The 20877-nt window shown below is 45.9% G+C and overlaps 1 protein-coding gene and 1 pseudogene across 2 annotated transcripts in view; one reads left to right on the forward strand and one right to left on the reverse strand.

The window, feature by feature from the left end:
- Tm9sf4 (transmembrane 9 superfamily member 4) overlaps window positions 1-20877 on the forward strand; it is a 46869-nt gene that overhangs the window by 18042 nt on the left and 7950 nt on the right. For both annotated transcript variants that reach the window (XM_034494267.2, XM_076930007.1), the window contains exons 3-14: window positions 2106-2205; window positions 6603-6771; window positions 6869-7001; window positions 8442-8565; window positions 10188-10306; window positions 10408-10519; window positions 11363-11433; window positions 13671-13803; window positions 14693-14774; window positions 14870-14945; window positions 17954-18037; window positions 20187-20362. In XM_034494267.2, the coding sequence (XP_034350158.1) occupies window positions 2106-2205; window positions 6603-6771; window positions 6869-7001; window positions 8442-8565; window positions 10188-10306; window positions 10408-10519; window positions 11363-11433; window positions 13671-13803; window positions 14693-14774; window positions 14870-14945; window positions 17954-18037; window positions 20187-20362 (1379 nt within the window). The remainder of the gene's footprint in view (window positions 1-2105; window positions 2206-6602; window positions 6772-6868; window positions 7002-8441; window positions 8566-10187; window positions 10307-10407; window positions 10520-11362; window positions 11434-13670; window positions 13804-14692; window positions 14775-14869; window positions 14946-17953; window positions 18038-20186; window positions 20363-20877) is intronic.
- LOC117702972 (large ribosomal subunit protein uL30m pseudogene) lies at window positions 16206-16837 on the reverse strand (annotated as a pseudogene).

The raw sequence follows: 20877 nt of genomic DNA on the forward strand, positions 1-20877 counted from the left end.
ATGGGATATGATGTATTCCAGACCCAGCTGGAAGTGTGATACAACTCTGTGTCATGTATGCCACACTACATGGTATAATTTGAGGTTTAATTCCCTATTCCAGAATTGAAAAATTATTTATATATATATATATATACATATATATATATATATATATATATATATATATTTATATATATAATATACATTATATATATATTTGAATATTTGAATATTTATACTTTTAAATGGTATATGAGGAATAGCAGGTAGTTCTTAAGTAGTAAAAATAATTTCCCTCATATTTAAAGGTGTTTGTTTGGTTGGTTTGTTTTTTCGAGACAGGGTTTCCCTGTATAGCCCTGGCTGTCCTGGAACTCACTCTGTAGACCAGGCTGGCCTTGAACTCAGAACTCAGAGAGTCACCTTCCTCTACCTCCTGAGTGCTGGGATTAAAGGCATGTGCCACTACCACTCAGCTTTAAAGATTTTTTTCTTACTACATTAAGTTTGTTTATATCTGCGTGTATATGAGTGGGTGTGGGTACAGCCACAGCACGTGTGTGGAGTCAGGAAAACTGAAAGAGCTGTTTCTCCCATTCTGCCATGTGGCTCTGTGGGACAGGAGATCAGGTTGTCAGGCTTGGCAGAAAGTCCCTTTATCTACTTAGCCATCTAAAGTTTGTTTTTTGTTTTTGTTTTACAGTATTTTCATGAGTTCTGTTTTATCTATGATTTAATAGTTTCCTACTTCTGTTAGAGACAGGCTGTCATGTAGTTCAGCTCAAGCTTATTAGGTAGCCAAAGATGGCCTTGAACTTTCTTTACAGTCTTGTTATTATGTATGGGCACATACAGTAATGTGTATGGGGGTGAAGCTGGGAGAGAGCAGGGATATAGAGGTCACAGTATAACTTTTTGCAGTTCCAGCTTGGCATGTATTCTGTGGCTCAAACTTGGGTCACCCAGCTTGTGAAGCAAGCACCTTTATCCATGAAACCCTGGGTATGATCTACTATACCTGGCTTCTAGCTAAGAATAACCTTGAACCTCTGATCCTCCTACCTCTACCTCCTGGGTGCCAGCATTAGACGCACGTGCCACCATGCCCATATTTATGATGTTTGGGATAAAACCTGTGGCTTTGCATATGCTAGTCAGACACCTAGCCAACTCAGCGACATCCCTAGACAGTTTCTCTGTCTCTCTTTCTGTCTTTACTTCCCCTTCTTTCCCTCCTTCCTTCCTTACTCCCCTTCTTTTCTTTCTTGTCCTCTCACCCCTTTTCCATTCTTTCTTGGCCTTACTCTGTAATTTGAGTTTCACTCTCCTTCTGTCTCAGTCTTGAGTTTCTCATTATAGAGGACTTAATTTTTTTATGCTTTCTTCTATGCTCATTTAGCAGACATTAAATGAACACCTGCTGTGCTGTGCTGTGCTGTGCTCTAAGTGGGAAAAATGATTTTTAAAGACCAAGGGTGATGGCTCACACTGGTATCGACAATACTGAGTATTGTGAATTCAAGGGCAGCCTGGGCTACAGAGTAAGACACTGTCTCAAAGAAGAAAAAGAAAGAAAGAAATTGAAGCTTGGTATACGCAGTTGCAATTTGATAAGACATGCTATGAAGTCAGCTAGGAAGGTTGAAATGGAATGGTGGGGTGTTCATTTAGATACAATGGTTGGGAAGGGCTCATGGGCAGGAACTTCAGCTGAGACCTAAATAGAAGAAAGCTTCAGAGAAGAGCAGAGAGGATCGTGAGGTAAAAGCCTGAGGCAAGAGAGTTGTGGACTCAAAAGGAACGAAGCAAGAGGGCTGCCGGAGCACAGACCCCTCTGTTCCTAACGCCTCCTGCGGACGGCAGCCATGAGGTTGAGACTCAGTGAATATTGGATCTCCTTGTAGCTTTAAACTAATTATATATATGGTGCTGTCTACAGCAAAATTGAAAATTGTGGGCAGTACAGGAATTGCATACTATAGTCCTATTTCCTGCCACGAACAGAACTTGCTTATTGGGTGGTAATACAAGAGTTCTGGAGACGTGTGAGTGCCAAGGAGAATGCTTGAAACAGCCTTCTTGTTTCTGGTGGATTGAGAACTAACAGTCTCTCCTTCCTGCAGGCTGTGAAGCTCACCAGCTCTCGAACCCAGCTTCCTTACGAATACTACTCCCTGCCCTTCTGCCAGCCCAACAAGATAACCTACAAGGCAGAGAATCTGGGTGAGCCTCCTGTACTGTTGCAGCCTGTCTCAGCCTGTCTCACAAGGGAACCTGGCATGGTTTTCATACTAGTGGTGGCAGCTGCCCTTACCTAGTGCTTGGTGTGTGCTAGACACTTTTGTACAGAGTTTATGTGCATGTTAGTTCATTGACTCATATTGGCTCTGTATGGGTAGTGATTTTGAGTGTATGCCTTTCTGTTTTGTAGACTGACTTGCCTTTGGTTATATTGTTAGGTAATAGCTAACCTGAGCTTTAGCAGTTTCCAGAGCTAGAACACTCAGCTTCTAACCATAGTTGCTCTCCCTTGATTTCCTGATATCCCTTTTTTTTTCTAGTGCCTTCTGTTACTTGCTCAGCCCCCATCCTGCTTTTGGAATAGGCTAGAGGTTGACATCAGGTGTCTTCCTGGGTTGTTTTCCACAATATTTATTGAGACATGGTCTCTTGCTTGAACCTAAAGCTCACTGATTTGGCTAGTCTAGCTGTCCGGGTTGCCCTGTCTCTATGTCCACAGTGGTGGGATCAAAGATAAGCCCAGACAGTGGTGACTCACCTCTAATCCCACCATGAGGCAGAGGCCTGCGGATCTCTGAGTTCAAGGCTAGACTGGTCTACTGAGCAAAGTTCAGGACAGCCAGGGCTACACAGAGAAACCCTATCTCAAAAAACAAAGAAGAATAATTACCTCTGCCTTAAAGCAAGCAAAGACATTGACATTTTTGAAAAGCTGAGCAGGACTTATTCAGAAAGAGTATGAAACACCCTGTACAATCTCTGTCACAAGTTGTCTGTAAGTAGTAGTTATGATTCTAGCTTAAATAGTCTTCAATTGGAAGTATCTCTTCAGGGCAGTTAGTTATTCATGCTCCTCTCTGCCTGTCTCTGCATTGTGTCCTGGAGAAGCAAGCATACAGATGCTCCTGGGACCTTAAGGACTTCAGCCGGTTTTCCTCATATGTCCTAGGAAAGAAGACATTGGTTCTTTCTGGATTTTGGTTGTTGAACTTATCATTGTTTAAAGGTCTGTTTTATTTGTGTGTGCGTGTTTATGTGTCTGTATGTGTGCGCGCTTGAGAGTCAGTACACTTGGAGGCCAGAAGATATCCCTCAGAGCTGGCATTATAGGCACACTTGGCTTGTTAGGAGGGTACTGAGATGTGAAGTCTCATGATTGTGCAGAAAGCAGCAAGTGTTCTTTTCTGCAGAGCCATCTCTTCAGTCCTTCTTTATGGTTTTTTGAGACAAGATCTTCCTCTTCCAAGCTGACCTGAAATCCACTGTGTTGTCCATTGGCCAGACTGTCCTTGAACCTGTGAACCTCCTGCTTCAGCCTTCTGAATACTGGGATCTAAATTCCAATCCTCATGATTGTGCTATAATTGTTAACTGCTGAGATGTAGGGTGCCACCAGGAAGGTGCTGAGGATCAAACCTGGGATCTTGAGTTGCTGGGCAAGTGTTCTACACTGGGCTACATCCTAGTCTTAGGAAATTGGTTCTCTTTAAAAGTGGTTTTATTATCATATATTAGTTAGTCACATCATGACTTCTGGCTCATCCTTTAGAAGAGGTGACACAGGCCCGCTTCTTGAGAGCTCAGCAGAAACAGCTTGAGCTTGGGAGTACATAGTGTCTGGGGAAGAAAAAAAAAAAGGGAGAATTAGCCAGGCATGATGACCCATGTCTTTAGCAGCAGTACTCCAGCAGAGACAAGTGGAGCTCTAGGGGTTCAAGGCCAGCCTAGTCTACATAGTTCTAGGTCAGCCTAGGAGACATAGTGAGACCCTTTCTGAAAAAAAGGAGAGAAAGAGGGAGGGGTAGGGAGGGAAGGGGGAGAGAGAGAGAGGGAGACAGAGAGAGAGGGGCCATTCTGAACCAGGATATCCTCTTTTATTTCCTTTCTAATTTTGGTGGTTTTTTAAGACAGGATTTCTCTATGTAGCCCTGGCTGCTGGAACTCACTGTAGACCAGGCTGACTTTGAATTCAGAGATTCGACTGTCTCTGCCTCCCCAGTGTTGGGGTTAAAGGTGTGTGCCAGCACCATCTGCTGACACTTACGTAACTCAATTTAACATCCATATTTTAGGAGTAACAGCCTTACCTGCAGTTTCTCCTCTCTTGGAATCAGCTCTTTATTGACCTGCAAAGAAATGGGTAGCAGGACGTGGTGTAAGGAAGAGCTTGCCCAGGGGACCATGGCAAGCCCCTGTCTCTCTAGTGGTTGTCTATAAAATGCTGTGCAGATGTTTTGTTGATGTCCTTGCTCTCCACTCACAGTCATCCTAGACTCACGTGCACTGTCAGGCATCTGATGTCAGCTGAGGGGTAGAGGTCTTCACCCTCCTTACTCTCTTCCTTTTCCTCTCCTGGATGGCCTATTCTAGACTCCAGACATCACTTACTAGAGCTGCTACCTTGCATGGCTACATGCTGCCTCTAATGTGGTAGTTTGAGGCTCTCCCACGTTGCACTTAACCTACCAACAAGTCATAGCATCCAACTGCCTGACCTATTCTTTCAATAACTCACAGAACTTGGTCATGAAAACCTAAGCATCTTCCCAGCATGCACCACTCCTTCCTCGTGCTTTTGAATCTGTGCTGTGATGGCAGCTTCCTCACAAACTCTGTGTGTTTGTTCTCACTTACTTCAGGACTGGTGCCATCACTCCAACCAGCTTCTTCCATCCTTCGCAGAAGAACAGTCAGAGTGCTCTTTCCATAACTGCAGATGTAATGTCTTCTCTATCCCTGTTGGAACTCCTCATGAATTTCTTCACTTTCTGGACAAAGATCATGTGTGTGGTCCACCCTAAGGCCAGTTCCAACCCATCTCTTACCCATCTTCCCAGTTTACCCAGGTCACTCCCAAGCACTGTACTTTGCTACCCCACCATACAGGTAATCTCAAAGTTGCTACCCAAGTAGCCTCTGTTGACCCTGTCACCCTAGAGCTTGCCCACTTCTCTGTACAGACACACCACTGTATAGTGAACAGAGTATTCTGACTTCTGGAAGCCTGCTACTGCACCCTGCCTGACATTTATAAGCTTAGTCCTGGGACATTATTCACTGACCCTCAGTTTCCTCCTCCAGAAAATGAGATTGCAGTTGTATTCTCCAGAGATAAACAGAGAACTGAGGGGTTAATCCACTCACAGGCACTGAGTAGGCAGGGAACAAAGAACACCATTTGCATTATTGGTTTCACCTCTGCAACCAGGCTGGCCTCCTACTGAGACCTTTCTATCTCTGTGCAGCTCTTCTATGTCAATGAGGTTACTGTGCAGTGGGTTACTATGTGTAGCTCTTATTCTCTGACTGAACCAAAACTTACTATTTAATGTACTGGCACCCCATGCCAATTTCCCCCAAGTAACCTGATGCCAAATGTTAGACTCATAGGCAGTGAGCAGCTGGGAAGCATCAACTAACCCAACTGTGTTTTCACTCTGAGCTACTCATTAGTTCGACTGCAATGATATGAAACTGGGGCAGGCTGAAGGAGACACACCAGGACAACAGAACAGGCAGGACTACCACCTCCACATGTACTTGGCCCAACATATGCAGTGGATCTACTTGATATGCTCAGACTGCCTTATCTACTCAGTTACTCATTCACTCACCAGTACAAACTGGGAACTGGCTAGGTGCCAGGCCTGAAGATACAATGTTGAATAGACATCTTTGTGGAACTTATGACCCTAAGTTCTAGTGTGAAAACAGACTGATTAAATAATCAGCAAAGTGAAAATGTACAGTAAAAGTGTTGTAATGGGGAGTAGATTTAGGGAATTCAAAGCCAGTAGTACTTGAAGTGGCAACAAAATGAGGGGCAGTATTAACCAGGCAGAGAAATGGAGATCAGTTTAGACACAGACAAAAAAGCTGCTTGGGAATGGCGACTATGAGATTACCTGTGTAGTGGCCAGAGTGCTTGGGAGTGACCTGGGTGTCCTGTGGAGATAGGTAAGAGATGGGTTGGGGCTGGCCTTAGGGTGGACCACATACAACTTGATCTTGGTCCATAGATCAAAGAAGATCATGAGGGGTTCCAATGGGAATGGGGAAGACTTTGCCTTTCTGCAGTTACAGGGTCAGGAAGAGTTATCCAAAGAAAAGGAGAAGGCAGCCAGGCTTGAAGCCAGGACCATAGGGCCAGGGTGACATGTCAGGCATGGGAAGATGTGGGGCATCTACCAGCAACAGAACCCAGAATAGGGAGGGTGGTGGGACAGTTAGAGCGGGTGGGGCAGAACCTGACTGCTTGATTGTGGCACTGCTGACATCCTTGGAGCTCCATTTTATCCTGCTGTCTGCAGCCCCATGACTGCTGACCTCAGCCACCATAGGCCTGAAGCTCTGAGCTCCATCTGTCTCTCTTATGGCAGGAGAGGTGCTGAGAGGGGACCGGATTGTCAACACCCCTTTCCAGGTTCTCATGAACAGTGAGAAGAAGTGTGAAGTTCTATGCAACCAATCCAACAAGCCAGTAACCTTGACAGTGGAACAGAGCCGGCTGGTGGCAGAGCGAATCACAGAAGAGTACTACGTTCACCTGTAAGTTACTGCTGCTCCCTGGCTGGCCTCCAGCTCAGCTCAGGGAGGGCCTGGTGGGAGTGTGGTTCTGAGTCTAAGTGAGGCCTTGGGTTTCTAGCATTGCTGACAACCTGCCTGTGGCCACCCGGCTGGAGCTCTACTCCAGCAACCGTGACAGTGATGACAAGAAGAAAGAAAAAGATGTGCAGTTTGAACATGGCTACCGACTTGGCTTCACAGATGTCAACAAGGTAGAGTATCTGGCGTTCTTGGAGGTCTGGGTAGCGTACTTCTACAAATACTTGGGGTCACAGAGAATGGGAAAACAGCTCTTGGCTAGCAACACAGGAAAAAAAAAATGGGGTCAGCAGGCTGGTGAGATAGCACAGACAGCAAGTACAGTGTTTACTCCCAAGCCTGATGATTTGAGTTTAATCTCCAAGTATCTAGGAGGCAGAAAGAGAGAGCTGACTCCACATGTGCTGTGACATGTGGACCCACACACATAAATAAAATACTTTTTTTAAAAATGGGGGTCATCGCCGGGCGGTGGTGGCGCACGCCTTTAATCCCAGCACTTGGGAGGCAGAGGCAGGTGGATTTCTGAGTTCGAGGCCAGCCTGGTCTACAGAGTAAGTGCCAGGACAGCCAGGGCTACACAGAGAAACCCTGTCTCGAAAAAAAAATGGGGGTCAGCCACAGCACATTTCTGCCAGAGTCTCATGTTAGTTGGCCTGTGAAAATCCTGTGACTTTGGACTGGCTCCAGGATAAACTACAAGGAGATATAGCCACTAGAATGTTAGATTCTGTTTCTCTAAGATTAAAACTAGCAAAGGAACCTAGAACTTAAAGTGTGTAGGAGAGAAGACCACGTGATGATCAAGAACATGTTGTAGACTTCCTGAGCTGAATCCTGCTTCCACCATTTGCTGGTGGTCTGAGTGTGCTTGGCCCCATGTTTCAGTAACTGTAAACAAGTAATGATCCTCACCTGTGTGGTTTTGAAAACCAGTCTGTGCGTACACTTCATGACACAATCCTAGATGTAAGCTAGTAATGACGTAGGCTGTAACTGTGTCCTCATTATCTGATTGTTCCAGTGAATAAAAGGCTGACATACATGCCTTTGTGACCTAGTCTCTGTCCTCAGAGGCCACTTTCTAATTTCGAGAGAATTGGCGGTTGCCTTCCCCTAGCCAGGGAGCTGTTGTGCATATGGGATCCATGGAAGGAGGAGGGCACTTAGAGAAAGAGCTGGGCTGAGAGAATCCAAGGAAGGATAGCATCCCAGTTGCTATGATACTATGACAGAGATGCAGGGTAAAGACTGCTTATGAAATTGGGGGGGGGGGGGGAGGGCATGCAGCACTGGCTGGAGAACCCCGGTAAGGCAAGAACAGATTATGAATGAAATTGCCGTAATGAAACCATTATTTGTATACTGTCTTTTTAAAAAAAAAAAAGACATTGGCAGCCAAGCCAAGGAAACTTGGGCTTTATCTAATAACCCACCCACCCACCCACCCCCAGTAAGCCATAGGGACTATCTTAGCAAGAGAGTAATATGACCATGTATCAGAAGGCTGATACAACCAGGCAATACTAGACAGATCTAGTACTTGGAGTGGGCTCCCAGCTCTCTGGTTTGAGACCGCTATCTATTTCTGATTCTCAGTTGCTCTGTTTTAGATCTACCTGCACAATCACCTCTCATTCATCCTTTATTACCACCGGGAGGACATGGAAGAGGATCAGGAGCACACATACCGTGTTGTCCGCTTCGAGGTGATTCCCCAGAGCATCAGGCTGGAGGGTGAGTGGGGCGGTATCAGCAGAGGGTCAGGGCTGGATGGGCCTGGGTTTCCATACACAGGATCTTCTCACCTTCTTACCTCTTTACTAACTGACAGGCCCAAGTAGTTTCATCCCAAGAAGGCCCCTGTACCCCAGCAGAGCAGGTAGGGAATGAGGGAGAGTTGTGCCTGCTGTCTTGTGGACTGGGTTCCATGTGAACCCACCACCTCCCAGCATCTCTAGATTAGAGGTGATATAGATGAGAAGTCAGAGGCTCAAGAGGCTAGTGACTTGGCCAAGACCAAATAGCAAGTTGAGCCTTTGATGAGTTTCTTCCCAAGAGCCAGTCAGTCTGGTAAAGAACAAGGGATGAAAACACAAGCAAAGCCATTGAGAAGCAGATTACTGGTTACTGTGTCTCCCTCTGTGTGGGTGATTGGCCAGACTAAAATTGCCTGGAGTCAACAATAAGTCAGGAATATAAGGACCCAGCCCAATCTTGAGGGCCACATAGGACTTGGTGAAACTTTATTTTCTCTTCCTCTTTCTCCTCTTCTTTTTCCTCCTCCTCTTCTTCTTCCTCTTCTTTCTCCTCCTTTTCACTTTTCTTTTCCTTCCTTCCTTTTTTGCTTTCTGTTTGTTTTTGAGACATAATCTCTGTAAATAGGCTTAGATGTCCTGGAACTCACTATGTAGATCAAGCCAGCCTTGAACTCAAAAAGGTCTGTCTCCCTCTACCTCTGGAGTGCTGGGATTAAAAGCATGCTCCGCCATACCCTGTCTTTTTGTTTTCTTCTTAAGACAGGGTCTCAACATGTGGCCCAAACTGCCTTTTCCTATGCTAGGAGTCAATTCTCAGCCTGACAATACTAGGCAAGTGCTCTCTACACTGAGCTACCTCCAGCCGGCCTTTAGGATCACAGACATAAATCACCACTCTAAGCCTTTGGTCTACACTGGTGATTTTTTGGATTATTGAAAAAAAGTGTGGCCCATGACTTTGCACATGCAGCAGTCCTAAAGCATAAAAACTGAGTGTAGGCATCATCCTGCCTCTCCGGTGTATGTCACAAGCACAGCTCAGCATTTACAGATGATTTTTAGAGGTTCTTACACTCACTGTGGCTCTTCAAGATTGCACTCTGTTCTTCTCTTGACAGTGTAGTGCCTGGCCTATGGTTGGTGTTTACTATGTGTTGGTTTCTCTGGCATATGTTTATCATATGGTAGATAAAGTGATAAGTGAGTGAAAGGGGAAGGCATCGAATGCTTGGGTTACTAAAGTAATAGATGCCTGACTGATGAGCAGATGGAAGGACGTTGTGGAGCATGTCGCCTGATTGACTGGAGAGGAGGCCATGGGTATGTGGGTTGAATGTAGGGAGCCAGCTGCTTTTTGAATGGAGGGAGTTAGATTCAGATCCTTCTCTCTCTCCCTCCCCCATGTTTTTTATTCCTGAAGGCCCTTGGGAAAGCCAGGGTCCCGGGTGAGTCTTGATATAGCTATAAAAGTCACCTTCTGTGCTCCCAGCTTCCACTCAACCCTGATGGCAGGTCAGCCTTGAGACCTTGCAGAGTAGCCCTGCCTGGGGGAATTGCACTGGTCACTGTGAGAGCAGACTGGGTCTCTGTCTCTCACAGACCTCAAAACAGATGAGAAGAGTTCATGTACCCTACCCGAGGGTGCCAACTCCTTACCCCAAGAAATTGACCCCACTAAGGAGAATCAGCTGTACTTCACCTACTCTGTGCACTGGGAGGTGAGACAGAACGCCTGCTCTGGCTAGGGGAGGAGGGCTTGCTCTGGGCTGGGATCCTCTGTCCAACAGGAGACCTGACTCTGCTTCCTCATGCCTGCCAGGAAAGTGACATCAAATGGGCCTCTCGATGGGACACTTACCTAACCATGAGTGATGTGCAGATCCACTGGTTTTCCATCATTAACTCTGTTGTGGTGGTCTTCTTCCTATCAGGTGAGAACTCTGAGACTTAAAGGTGGAGTTGGGGATCTGAGGCATCACATTACTCATGGGATATTTCTAGGGTATTGTCGGGGCTTTGTGTGGTCAGAAGCAGTCCCCATGGTCCTGTGCCAGCCCCCCTGTGTACAGAAATGAACAAGAATTAGCCTCTGCTCTAGTGAGTTTTCTAGAGAAGAGCAGATAGGTTTGTCTGTACAGTCACTGATTCATTCAACAACCTCCAGAAGCATGGCCCTGCTGTGAGACAAGCCCAGCAGGAAGCTGGTTAGAGAGACTCTAGACTGAAGTAGAATGAGGGTGATTGCTTCCGTGGTGTGAGAGGCAAAGAGACCAGTAGCTCCTGCTTGTTCACTGCCTGTGAAGAGGCTGGCTACCACCCAGACTTCACTAAGGCTGGTCCTCAGCTCAGGAAGTAAGTGTAAAAGTACAAAGTGAGCTCTCACGGTCATGAGCCCATTTTCTAAGCACTATGCTGCTACCTAGAGAGGGAGACAGGACAAGTGAGGCAGAATGACGGTGATGTTCCTGAACTGCTGAGGGACAGTGAGAGGTGAAGGTATCCCCTGTGAGTCTTGATGCATGCGTGGAAGGCAGTTATTCAGGCATTGCCAGTAACAGGACTGTCATGGGACTCTCCTCCCTGACACAAAAAGCAGCCTGTGGCCATTGCTCCCATCCCAGCAGTTTCCTTCTCTGCAAACCCCCTGCTCAACTGGAGTAGAGCTCTGCTTATGTGGGAGGGGTTGTGTGGCCTCATGCCCAGGCCCTGTTGAAAAGGGCATGGAGCTGGACCACTCCGTTAGCACTGCTCACACCCAACCCTGTTCCTTACAGGCATCCTCAGCATGATTATTATCCGGACCCTGAGGAAGGACATCGCCAACTACAACAAGGAGGATGACATTGTACGAGGTCTTGGCTGGGCGGACAGACTAGAAGAGGGAGGATGAGCTAACAGTGGGGCTCTGCACTTGCCAGGCCTGTGTGTATGCATGCACATGTGCACGTGTATGAGAGAGGTCACAACAAATCTCAAAGGCATTGAAAAGAAAAATACTTTTTATTCCTCAAAGTGGTGGGTGTTTGAAAGAAGTCACAGAAAAAAAAAAAGAGAGAGAAAAAAACTTGGTTAATTTATCACTTAAAATTTTTAAGTAGACTGTGTGGAGTGGTGCATCAGGGTAAGGGTGCTTGCCACCAAGCATTACAACCTGAGTTTGATCCCCAAGACCCACATGGTGCAAGTAGAGAATTGACTCCCACAGATTGTCCTGACCTCTACTTACACATTATTATGTATGGTACACCCACACACACATATTTAAGTAAATAACTAAACAAATGTAATCTTTAAAAAAATTTTAATTTAAAACTAGAGCTAGGTAAAATATTATACACCTGTGATCTTAGCACTCAGTAGGGTGAGGCAGGAGAGGTTTGTGATAACTTGCCTCCATAGCAAGACCCTATATCAAAACCATCAAGGCCCAGCATGGTTATTTGTCCCTATTATTTCCTGGGAGACAGAGCCAGGTAGAGCTGTATGAGTTGAAAGTCAGCTTGATATACATAGTGAATTGTAGGCCTACCAGGATCTGGGGGGAAAAAAAACAAAAATTACCATCACAACCACCACCAAAACCAAAAATGAAGTTTAAAAAAGAAAATCCTAATTTCTTATGTATTGAACATTTCTTATGTATTTACGGACTTTCTTGTCCGTAACTAACTTCAGGAAACACTCCTGACCCCTGACCAAATTCAGATTCTAGCTGTCATAAGAAAGTGATCTCGGGACAGATAAGTAGTAGAGATTTTTCTTTTTTGAGACTGGGTCTCACTATGTTTCCTGGGCTCTTTGAAACTGGAGATCCTTCTGGCTCAGCCTCTGAATGCTAGACCACAGGCCACACACTACTTCTTTCCTTCTTTTTTTTTTTTTTTTTTTTTTTTTTTTTGTACTAATTGTGGGCTGAGGAGATGGCTTAGTTGGTAAAGTGCTTGCCTTGCCACACAAACATGAGGACCTGAATGTGGATCCCTTGTGCCCATGTAAAGCTAGGGGTGGCAGCAAGCATCTTTAACCCCAGTGCTGAAGGGGCAGGTGTGAAGGAGTCCCTGAGATTCAGAGATGGGGCTCGTGTCAAAAAGATAAGGTGTAAAGCAATTGAGGAAGACATCCAATGTTGACCTCTGACCTCCACATGTACATACATAGAAGCATACAGTACTGATTGTTAGCAGGATTAATATGAGAGCCTGTCATGGTGGCTCATACCTTTAATACCAGCACTTGGGAGGCACAGGCAGAGGCTGACAGATCTCTCTGAGTTCCAGGCCAGCCTGATCTCCATAGTGAGTTTCATACAAAGTAAGACCCTGTTTCAAAGAAACAAAAAGAAAAAAGATTAACATGGGGAAATATTCAAAAAATTATACATCACTTGAAGATAACAAGCTACTTGAAAATACAAGCTAAGTATTTTTTAAAACATTATTCATGTGTATGCATGAATAAACATAGGTAAAAGACTAAAGAAAACAGTGGTGTTGTTTTATTTCAATGTTGAAAAATTTAAGTTTATAGATCATTTTTGTTTTTTAGAGTTTTCTGTCATAAAGAAAAGTCTCTTTTCATGCTGCCCAGGCTACCTTGAGCTCTCAGTTCTTCTGCTTTACCCTCTTGAGTGTTACAACTGAAGGCATGTACCACCACACATAGCCTTTTCTCTGCTTTTAAATTTTTTTATATACTAAACATTTTCTGTTTCTTTAAATTCTTTTGAATTGTATAACATATATACTTTTTATACAAGTAAATACATATTTATAGTCAAGAAAAAATAAATTGCTTCAGAAGTAGTGCTTGAGTGGTGACCCAAGGACTAATAAGTTAACCTTTACTGTGCTAGTGTTTACATTGTTTTCCATTCTCTAGTTTTGTGGAATTAGGGAGATTATTTTTCCTGTAGCTACAAGCATGCTGTGCTTGACCTCTCTTTTCCAGGTAGCATTCTTCTGAGAAGCTTATGACAGGGTGGTGCTGGTTTGATGAGGTAGCCTGGGTCTACAGGGGTTTTTCCTGCAGGTGCCTCTCTATCCTCACAAACCTCCCCCTCTCTCTCTCTGTCCTTTTCTACAGGAAGACACTATGGAGGAGTCTGGGTGGAAGCTTGTGCATGGTGATGTCTTTAGGCCACCCCAGTATCCCATGATCCTCAGCTCTCTGCTGGGCTCAGGCATTCAACTCTTCTGTATGATCCTCATTGTCATCTGTGAGTGGGTGTATGGGCTGGGTATGGTGGGCAAAGGAACATGGTCTGATCCCAAGGCATAGCCACCTCTCTGTGACTTAGGCAAAAGGGTAGGCTTATCTCCCAGGAACAGGCCAAGCATTCTGGACAGCTACCCCAACCCCCAGCAGTGGTGATTCCCTCGGCTATTTGTCAGCTCTGTTCACATAAGAACCTTCATGAGTACTTGATCAGAGAAGCACACATCAGCACTCTGAGGCTAACTCCTTTCTGCCCTCAGAGTAAGCACCTAGTCCAGAATCACTGCCAGCATCAGGGCTGACTCAGGACTCTTCCCCTTCAAGGTTGGGTCTTATATGTAGCCCAAGCTAAGATGAACAATCACTTTGTCTGCCTGTGCCACCACATAGAGCAGGACTTTTTTCATTAATCTAGGGACAAAAGCTCACCAGTATATAGTAAGTACAGACAGGTCTGGAGTCAGTCTCCCTAAATTTATCTCTCACCCTCAACCTTTGAGCTTTATGACTGGATAGCCACCTAGCTTTGTTGGGTTCAGTTTCCTTGTCTAAGAAATGGAGAGGCTAACTTCTATCTTATAGGGTCAAGTTAGATTCAGGTTGCAGGTGTTCAGAATGCTCTCAGCCTATTGTGTGGTTCATTCCAAGGGCTCTGGGGACAAGAAAGTATGGTGAAGATTCAGACTGCCAAGACCCAGCAGCTGCTCCAACCTCCGAACCCCAGCTACAACACAATCTTTTCTTGTAGAGAGCTGTGCTGTTACAAAAGGCCGAAAAAGAAGGGAATCTCTTCTAGCCCCATTTGTCTAGCAGCCTGTATGTCTTCCCATCAGTAGCTTCAGGCCTGACAAATACCCTGATCCTGACCCTGCCCTCTGTCCCCTCTGTAGTTGTGGCCATGCTTGGGATGCTGTCGCCCTCCAGCCGGGGAGCTCTCATGACCACTGCCTGCTTCCTCTTCATGTTCATGGGGTAGGTTTATGTGAGAATGTTCCAGGGGATGGCACAACCTGCTTCACACCACTTATAGGACTTCTTACTGTGGATTCTGCCTTTTCCTACAACAGGGTATTTGGTGGATTTTCTGCTGGCCGTCTCTACCGAACTCTAAAAGGCCATCGGTGGAAAAAAGGAGCCTTCTGTGTAAGTCTCATTCTCCTTTTCCTCCCCCTCCTCCCCAACCTTCCTCTTCCTCCTAGCATTTGTTGGGACCTGAGACAACCTTTCTACACCACTCAGGAGTATAAACAGACCCCAGTGTGGATTTTTAAGCTAGTAGCTAAACAGCATGATGATGCAGCATTGGGGGCTAGGGCCCACAGTCTACAGTTCTAGGCTCTCTTAAGCTTCCAGAAGGATCTCCACACTGCAAATGCCTCATCCACAGAGTGATATGGAGGTTGAACTTGGGCGACTTGAGCAAGAGAACAGTGGGTTCAGAGTGATGAGCAGCATCACAGGAGAACACCATACCCACAGACTAGAGAGAACTGCCTACCAGGAAAGGAGGCCAGGCTTGTGTAACAGCTAGCTGACATGCCAGTCACCAGAGGGAAGACACATTTTGGAGGTGGAAAAGGCCATAGAAATGAAGCAGTGCAGGGCTGGGGTTCTCTCAGGAACTTTTTTCTTCTTTCTGTTCCCAGTATTAGATGTGGTGTCCAGACTGTTAAGTTTCAACCAGAAAGGAAGATGAGAAATGATCTGCTACACAGTGGGATGGAAGGGAACAAAAGAGAAAGGGCATCTTGAGATTGAACTGGGCCTAAGGAAGATTTTAGGTAGCACCTACAATCTGGAATTACTGAGATCCTGGGTTTTGGGGTTGTTTGGTTGTTTGATTTGGTTTGGGTTTTGTGTGTGTGTGTGTGTGTGTGTGTGTGTGTGTGTGTGTGTGTTTTGTTTTTTTAACACTGTTGCTGTCTTCAGACACACCAGAAGAGGGCACTAGATCTCATTACAGATGGTTGTGAGCCACCATGTAGTTGCTGGGAATTGAACTCAGGACCTCTGGAAGAGCAGTCAGTGCTCTTAACCGCTGAGCCATCTCTTCAGCCCTTGATTTGGTTTTTTGAGACAGGGTTTCTCTGTATAGCCCTGGCTGTCCTGGAACTCACTCTGTAAACCAAGCTGCCTTGAACTCAGATGTCCCCCTGCCTCTGCCTCCTGAGTACTGGGACTAAAGGCATGTGCCACCACACCCAGCTGGGACCCTAGTATTTTATTTTATTGTAATTGTTTGTGTTATTTTTGTGAGACAGGGTTTCTCTGTATAACAGAGCCATGGCTGTCCTGGAACTCACTTTGTAGACCAATCTGGCCTGGAACTCACATTGATTTGCCTCCCTCTGCCTCCTGAGTGCTGGGATTAATTGCACCACCATGCCTGGCTAGATCCTAGTCTTTTTTTTTTTTAATTAACATTCACTTTAATGAGAATGGTTTCCTCAGTAAGTGCATCTGTAAGCTGAAGCTCTGTGACATCAGGACTTTGTTTCCTGCTCCATAGACTTCAGATGCCCCACTGCACAGCCACCTCCCCAATGCTCTTGAGGCACATGCTGGACAAGGTCTCTTCTGTGGGAAGTCCCTGAGGCAGCTGCAGGGGCTGGATGCCTATCAAGTGTTTAAACGCTTTCAGCTTTGCATTCAAGGGATGTTCTTGTGAATTTGAGTGCTGTGTACCTTCTGTAGTCCATGCATCTTCATTGTATCTTTTTCCCAGTATGGACGCCTCTTTGTACTTCTTATTCATGTAACAATGTGTAGCTTATGAGGGTTCTGGTGGTCCCCACTGTATTTTTCAGGATCTTCAGGTCTAGGCTGAAACACTTTATCTGGAATTCTTATCTGGTAAATTTGTGACAAATCTATTCTGTACCAGTGAGAAACTCTGCACCTTTCTTCCAAGTCTGTAGTCTGCCTGGAGGCCTCTGAAATACTGAGCACAGAACCCCAGCCATACGTGTAGTAATTCTTCTCTTTAGAGGCAGTGACCGCTGTGTCCACTCCAAATGTCCCTGCAGCTGGAAGGACTAGATCCTAGCCTTCACTTGGCTTTCCTTGATGGATAATCATAAACAGCACTCTGAACTTCTGGTTTCCATCTCTCCAGTGGGGATAGGTGCATCTACTTTGCAGCATATGGACCCTGGTACACCCATACCACAAGATGTTGATAACCCACATGAAGGCCCAAGGACAAGAATGTGCTGGAGCAGTTACTAGCTATTGGATGGGAGCAACAGTGAGCCAAAGAAGAAATTAATGCAGAGTTCGAGGGTTAGCCTGGGCCTTGGCCTTTGTGCTTAGTGACCTACTTGGATACCTAGATCCCCAGTATGAAAGGATGAGACCCAAGTGTAAGCCTGGGGCCTTGGTTTTCTGTGCCTGGCCTCTAACCCGGGAGACTAACTAGATTACATTGCATGAAATCAAGAGTGGACTTTGGAAGCAGGCTGTCTAGATTCTAAACTCTGTTCTACCCTTGATTAAACTCTAGAGTGGAGAGATGCCCTCATCTTTTAGTAGGGTCTCTTCTAAAACTATGTCGTGAGGTGAGATGATACAGGTAGAGCCCACAGTTGCTGTCCTTAAGATGCTACTAAAACTGAACCATTATTTTTGGTAGTTTGAAGTTGGAGCCTAGACATACATATTTTCTAGTAGTTTTATTTATGAAGCAAATACGTAGTAGCTACTGTGTTGTGTGATGAGAGTACAACAGAGTACAGAATTTAGAGTGTATTGTGGAGATAGACATTGATCAGGCAGCAAAGCTGTATGCTGGTGCCCCTTGTCTCAGTGAGATTACATCTGTTGATAGGTCTGAGATGAATGTGCATCAACATGCCAGATTTAGTATGGTTGCTACAGAATGCCTCTGTCGGTACATCACCAATTCAAAGATTCTAAGTAGATCCTTTCTAAGCTGAGCACCATCTGTAATTAGGAAATGGGATGAGGGCAAGGGAAAGCAGTTTCAGGGCTTTACAGTCTCAGAACAGGAGGCCTGTCTTATGTGGGGTCAGAAGAGAAACTGTGCTGAAGCTGAAGCCCAAAGGAAGCCTCTGGTCCTCTTGTCTGTGAACTCCCCAAGGACCATGTAGGAACCTAGATGCAACTCCCCAACCTGTTCCTCTTGCTCCCAGACAGCGACACTGTATCCTGGCGTGGTTTTCGGCATCTGCTTTGTGTTGAATTGCTTCATCTGGGGAAAGCACTCATCAGGAGCGGTAAGTGTCTTCCCCCACTGTCTAGCAAGGAGAGCTGGTGGTGCTCTGTCCTATTCCCTAAGGATACTTCCTGTTATTGTTCCCTTCCCTTTTCTGAGTCCCCAAAGTTCTGTTCCCAGCTGTAGGGGTTGAAGGTTGGCTGGGGTTTCCCCAGCATTGCCCATCTGTCATCTGCCTGTGCCCTGGCCCGGCCTTTCTGCAGGCTTGGAAACAGCTGGCCACAGTTCACTTCTCTAAAGGGAGGTTTCCACACTCCAGGGGCCAGTTGGGGAATTCCCCATGTTTCAACAAAGTGAGAGCTGCCTGGTATCTGTGAATAAGGTCAGAGGGCTCACCTTCTCAGCATCCTGTCAGCAGAGCCCAGAGTGGAGCTCCCATTAGCCTCATGCCTTGAGATTGCCAGCAGCTCCTCAGGACTCTGTGAGCAAGGGAGTGTGGGACTATGGGCCCTTGGTCAGCTCTCAGGACTGCAGAAGTGGGGCAGGCTTGTTAGGTATCTGCAAAGGACTCTGGATATGGTCTTCCCAGCAGTGTGGGAAACTCCACCACCCCAACCTACCCCGGTATCCAAGGTGGGCTTTCTAAAAAACACAGAGAAATGAAACCGTGGAGCCATCCAGGGCAAATATGTGGAGGTTTCTGTTCTGATGTGTACTCTTTCAGTCTTTCTCCTTCAATGGAGATGTTTAAAATGAGAGTATATGATTTAAAATTTACAACAAATTATGTTTATTGTAATGCTGTCTTATCAATTTTTAGATTGTCATATACAGTACCACATTGCATTACAGCATTTTACACTGCTATCACCACACTTTGTTCTTGCTCGTTCCCCTTCTCACTGTCCTCTTCCTTGTCCCCTCCCCCCTCTGGCTGCTTCCCTTCTTTCCCCAGCTAACTCCCAACTTCTGCTTTCTTTCTTTCATGTGTTCCATTATCCTGTTTCCCTACTTGGAGATCTCTTCCCTCCTAATGATCCCTTTCCAGTTTGATAAGTGACATACACATATATAATATAGATACACACAGAAAGGTTTCATGTAGGTTCTACGGACAAGAGAAAACATGCAGTATTTGTCTTTCAGAGTCTAGCCTATTTTAACAATAGTTTCTAGTTCCATCCGTTTCCTGCAGTGTTGGTATTTCATTTTCTTTATCTTCTGTACAGTTCACTTCCTGGCTTTTGTGACCAGTGCAGCAATAAAGATGGATATGCAAGTATCTTTGTAGTTTGCTGACTTAAAGTTCTTTGCATATATACCCAAGTAATATAGCTGGGCCATGTGGTACTTTTATTTTTACTTTATACTGGTTTCTATAGTGGCTGCACAAATTTACCCTCCCACATTAATACGTTAACATACTGATTTTTGCACAAGCCTTATAGGAAATGACTTACAGAAGATGATGAGGAAAATGAAAAATACCAGTTCTAATCCCCATTCCCCATCTAAGGAAGTACTGTTACCTTTCCAGACATGCACACACATCCAAACACTGAATTTGGGATCCTGGGGTGTAGCTCAGTTAGCACAGCGTGCCTAGCATGCTGGAAACCTGAGTTCCAGCTGTAGCACTTGTGAACTCACTGTGGTAGTGCATGTCTTCTGACCCCAGCACCCAGGAGGCGGAGGGAAGAGGATCAGGAGTTCACAGCCAGTCACCTAGGATACATGAGGTCCTGTCTAAAAAATGAATTTTGTTAATTCCAAACCCATGCCCTGCTTAAAAGGTTGTGATGTTTCATTTTAACCAGACTCTAGCAGTTCTGCCTTCTCCCTTGTTCTCTTCACTCAGCAGACTTCATGTAGTGAATTTCCTTATGGCACCCTCATGGCTTCTTGGGATTCCCCACTTCCTCACTGGAGGATGGGCTCCTGGGATGCTGAGGTTTCATCCTCACTGGAAGCTCACATGGCCCCCATCTGCACTCTGCTCTCCCCACGGGAAATTCTTGGCCTCAAGAGATTCAGGCCAGAAGCCCTGCAGCAGAAAAGTCTATAGGACCTTCCCTACTAAGGTGGCCTTGCTGCGCATGTGGCTTCTTCTTCTGGGGAGCCCAGAGCTGCCCATCCCCACTACTACCTCTTGCATGGCTTCTGTCCTAGGTATCAAGGCCTACAGGAGCCTCACAACATTGTGTCCACAGGTACCGTTTCCCACCATGGTGGCGTTGCTGTGTATGTGGTTCGGGATCTCCCTGCCTCTTGTCTACTTGGGCTACTATTTCGGCTTCCGCAAGCAGCCATATGACAACCCTGTGCGCACAAACCAGATTCCCCGGCAGATCCCTGAACAACGGTGGTACATGAACCGATTTGTGGGGTGAGTCTTGACAGAGGTAAACAGGGGGCTTCCAGGGTTGGCAACAACAGTACTCCCTTAAGCCATCTCCTTAGGAGAACATGAAGAGGCTACCTTCGAACGGTGCTGGGATCACTCTGCTGCAGCAGCAGGTATACTACTAGATGGCCTGCAAGCTCAGCTTCATGTCACCATGAAGACAAGATGCTGCAGACTTGGTGGTGTCTGCTAGAAACTAGGTCAGGGAAGCAGTGAGGCGGAAGGTGGCCGAGGTTAAGACCTTTGCTTAAGCTGGGGCTATGGCTCAGTGTAGACCACTTATTACCTAAGATGCACACTACTCTAGGTTCAGTCTCCAACCAAAAGCCACATGGAATCATTGCATTAAGGGAAAAAAAGGAGGGCAGAGGCTGGAGAGATGGCTCAGTGGTTAAGAGCACTGACTGACTGCTCTTCCAGAGGTCCTGAGTTCAACTCCCAGCAATCACATGGTGGCTCACAACCATCTGTAATGGGATCTGATGCCCTCTTCTGGT

The sequence above is a fragment of the Arvicanthis niloticus genome, chromosome 2 (assembly GCF_011762505.2).
Source record: "Arvicanthis niloticus isolate mArvNil1 chromosome 2, mArvNil1.pat.X, whole genome shotgun sequence".
In the NCBI taxonomy this organism is placed as follows: Eukaryota; Metazoa; Chordata; class Mammalia; order Rodentia; family Muridae; genus Arvicanthis; species Arvicanthis niloticus.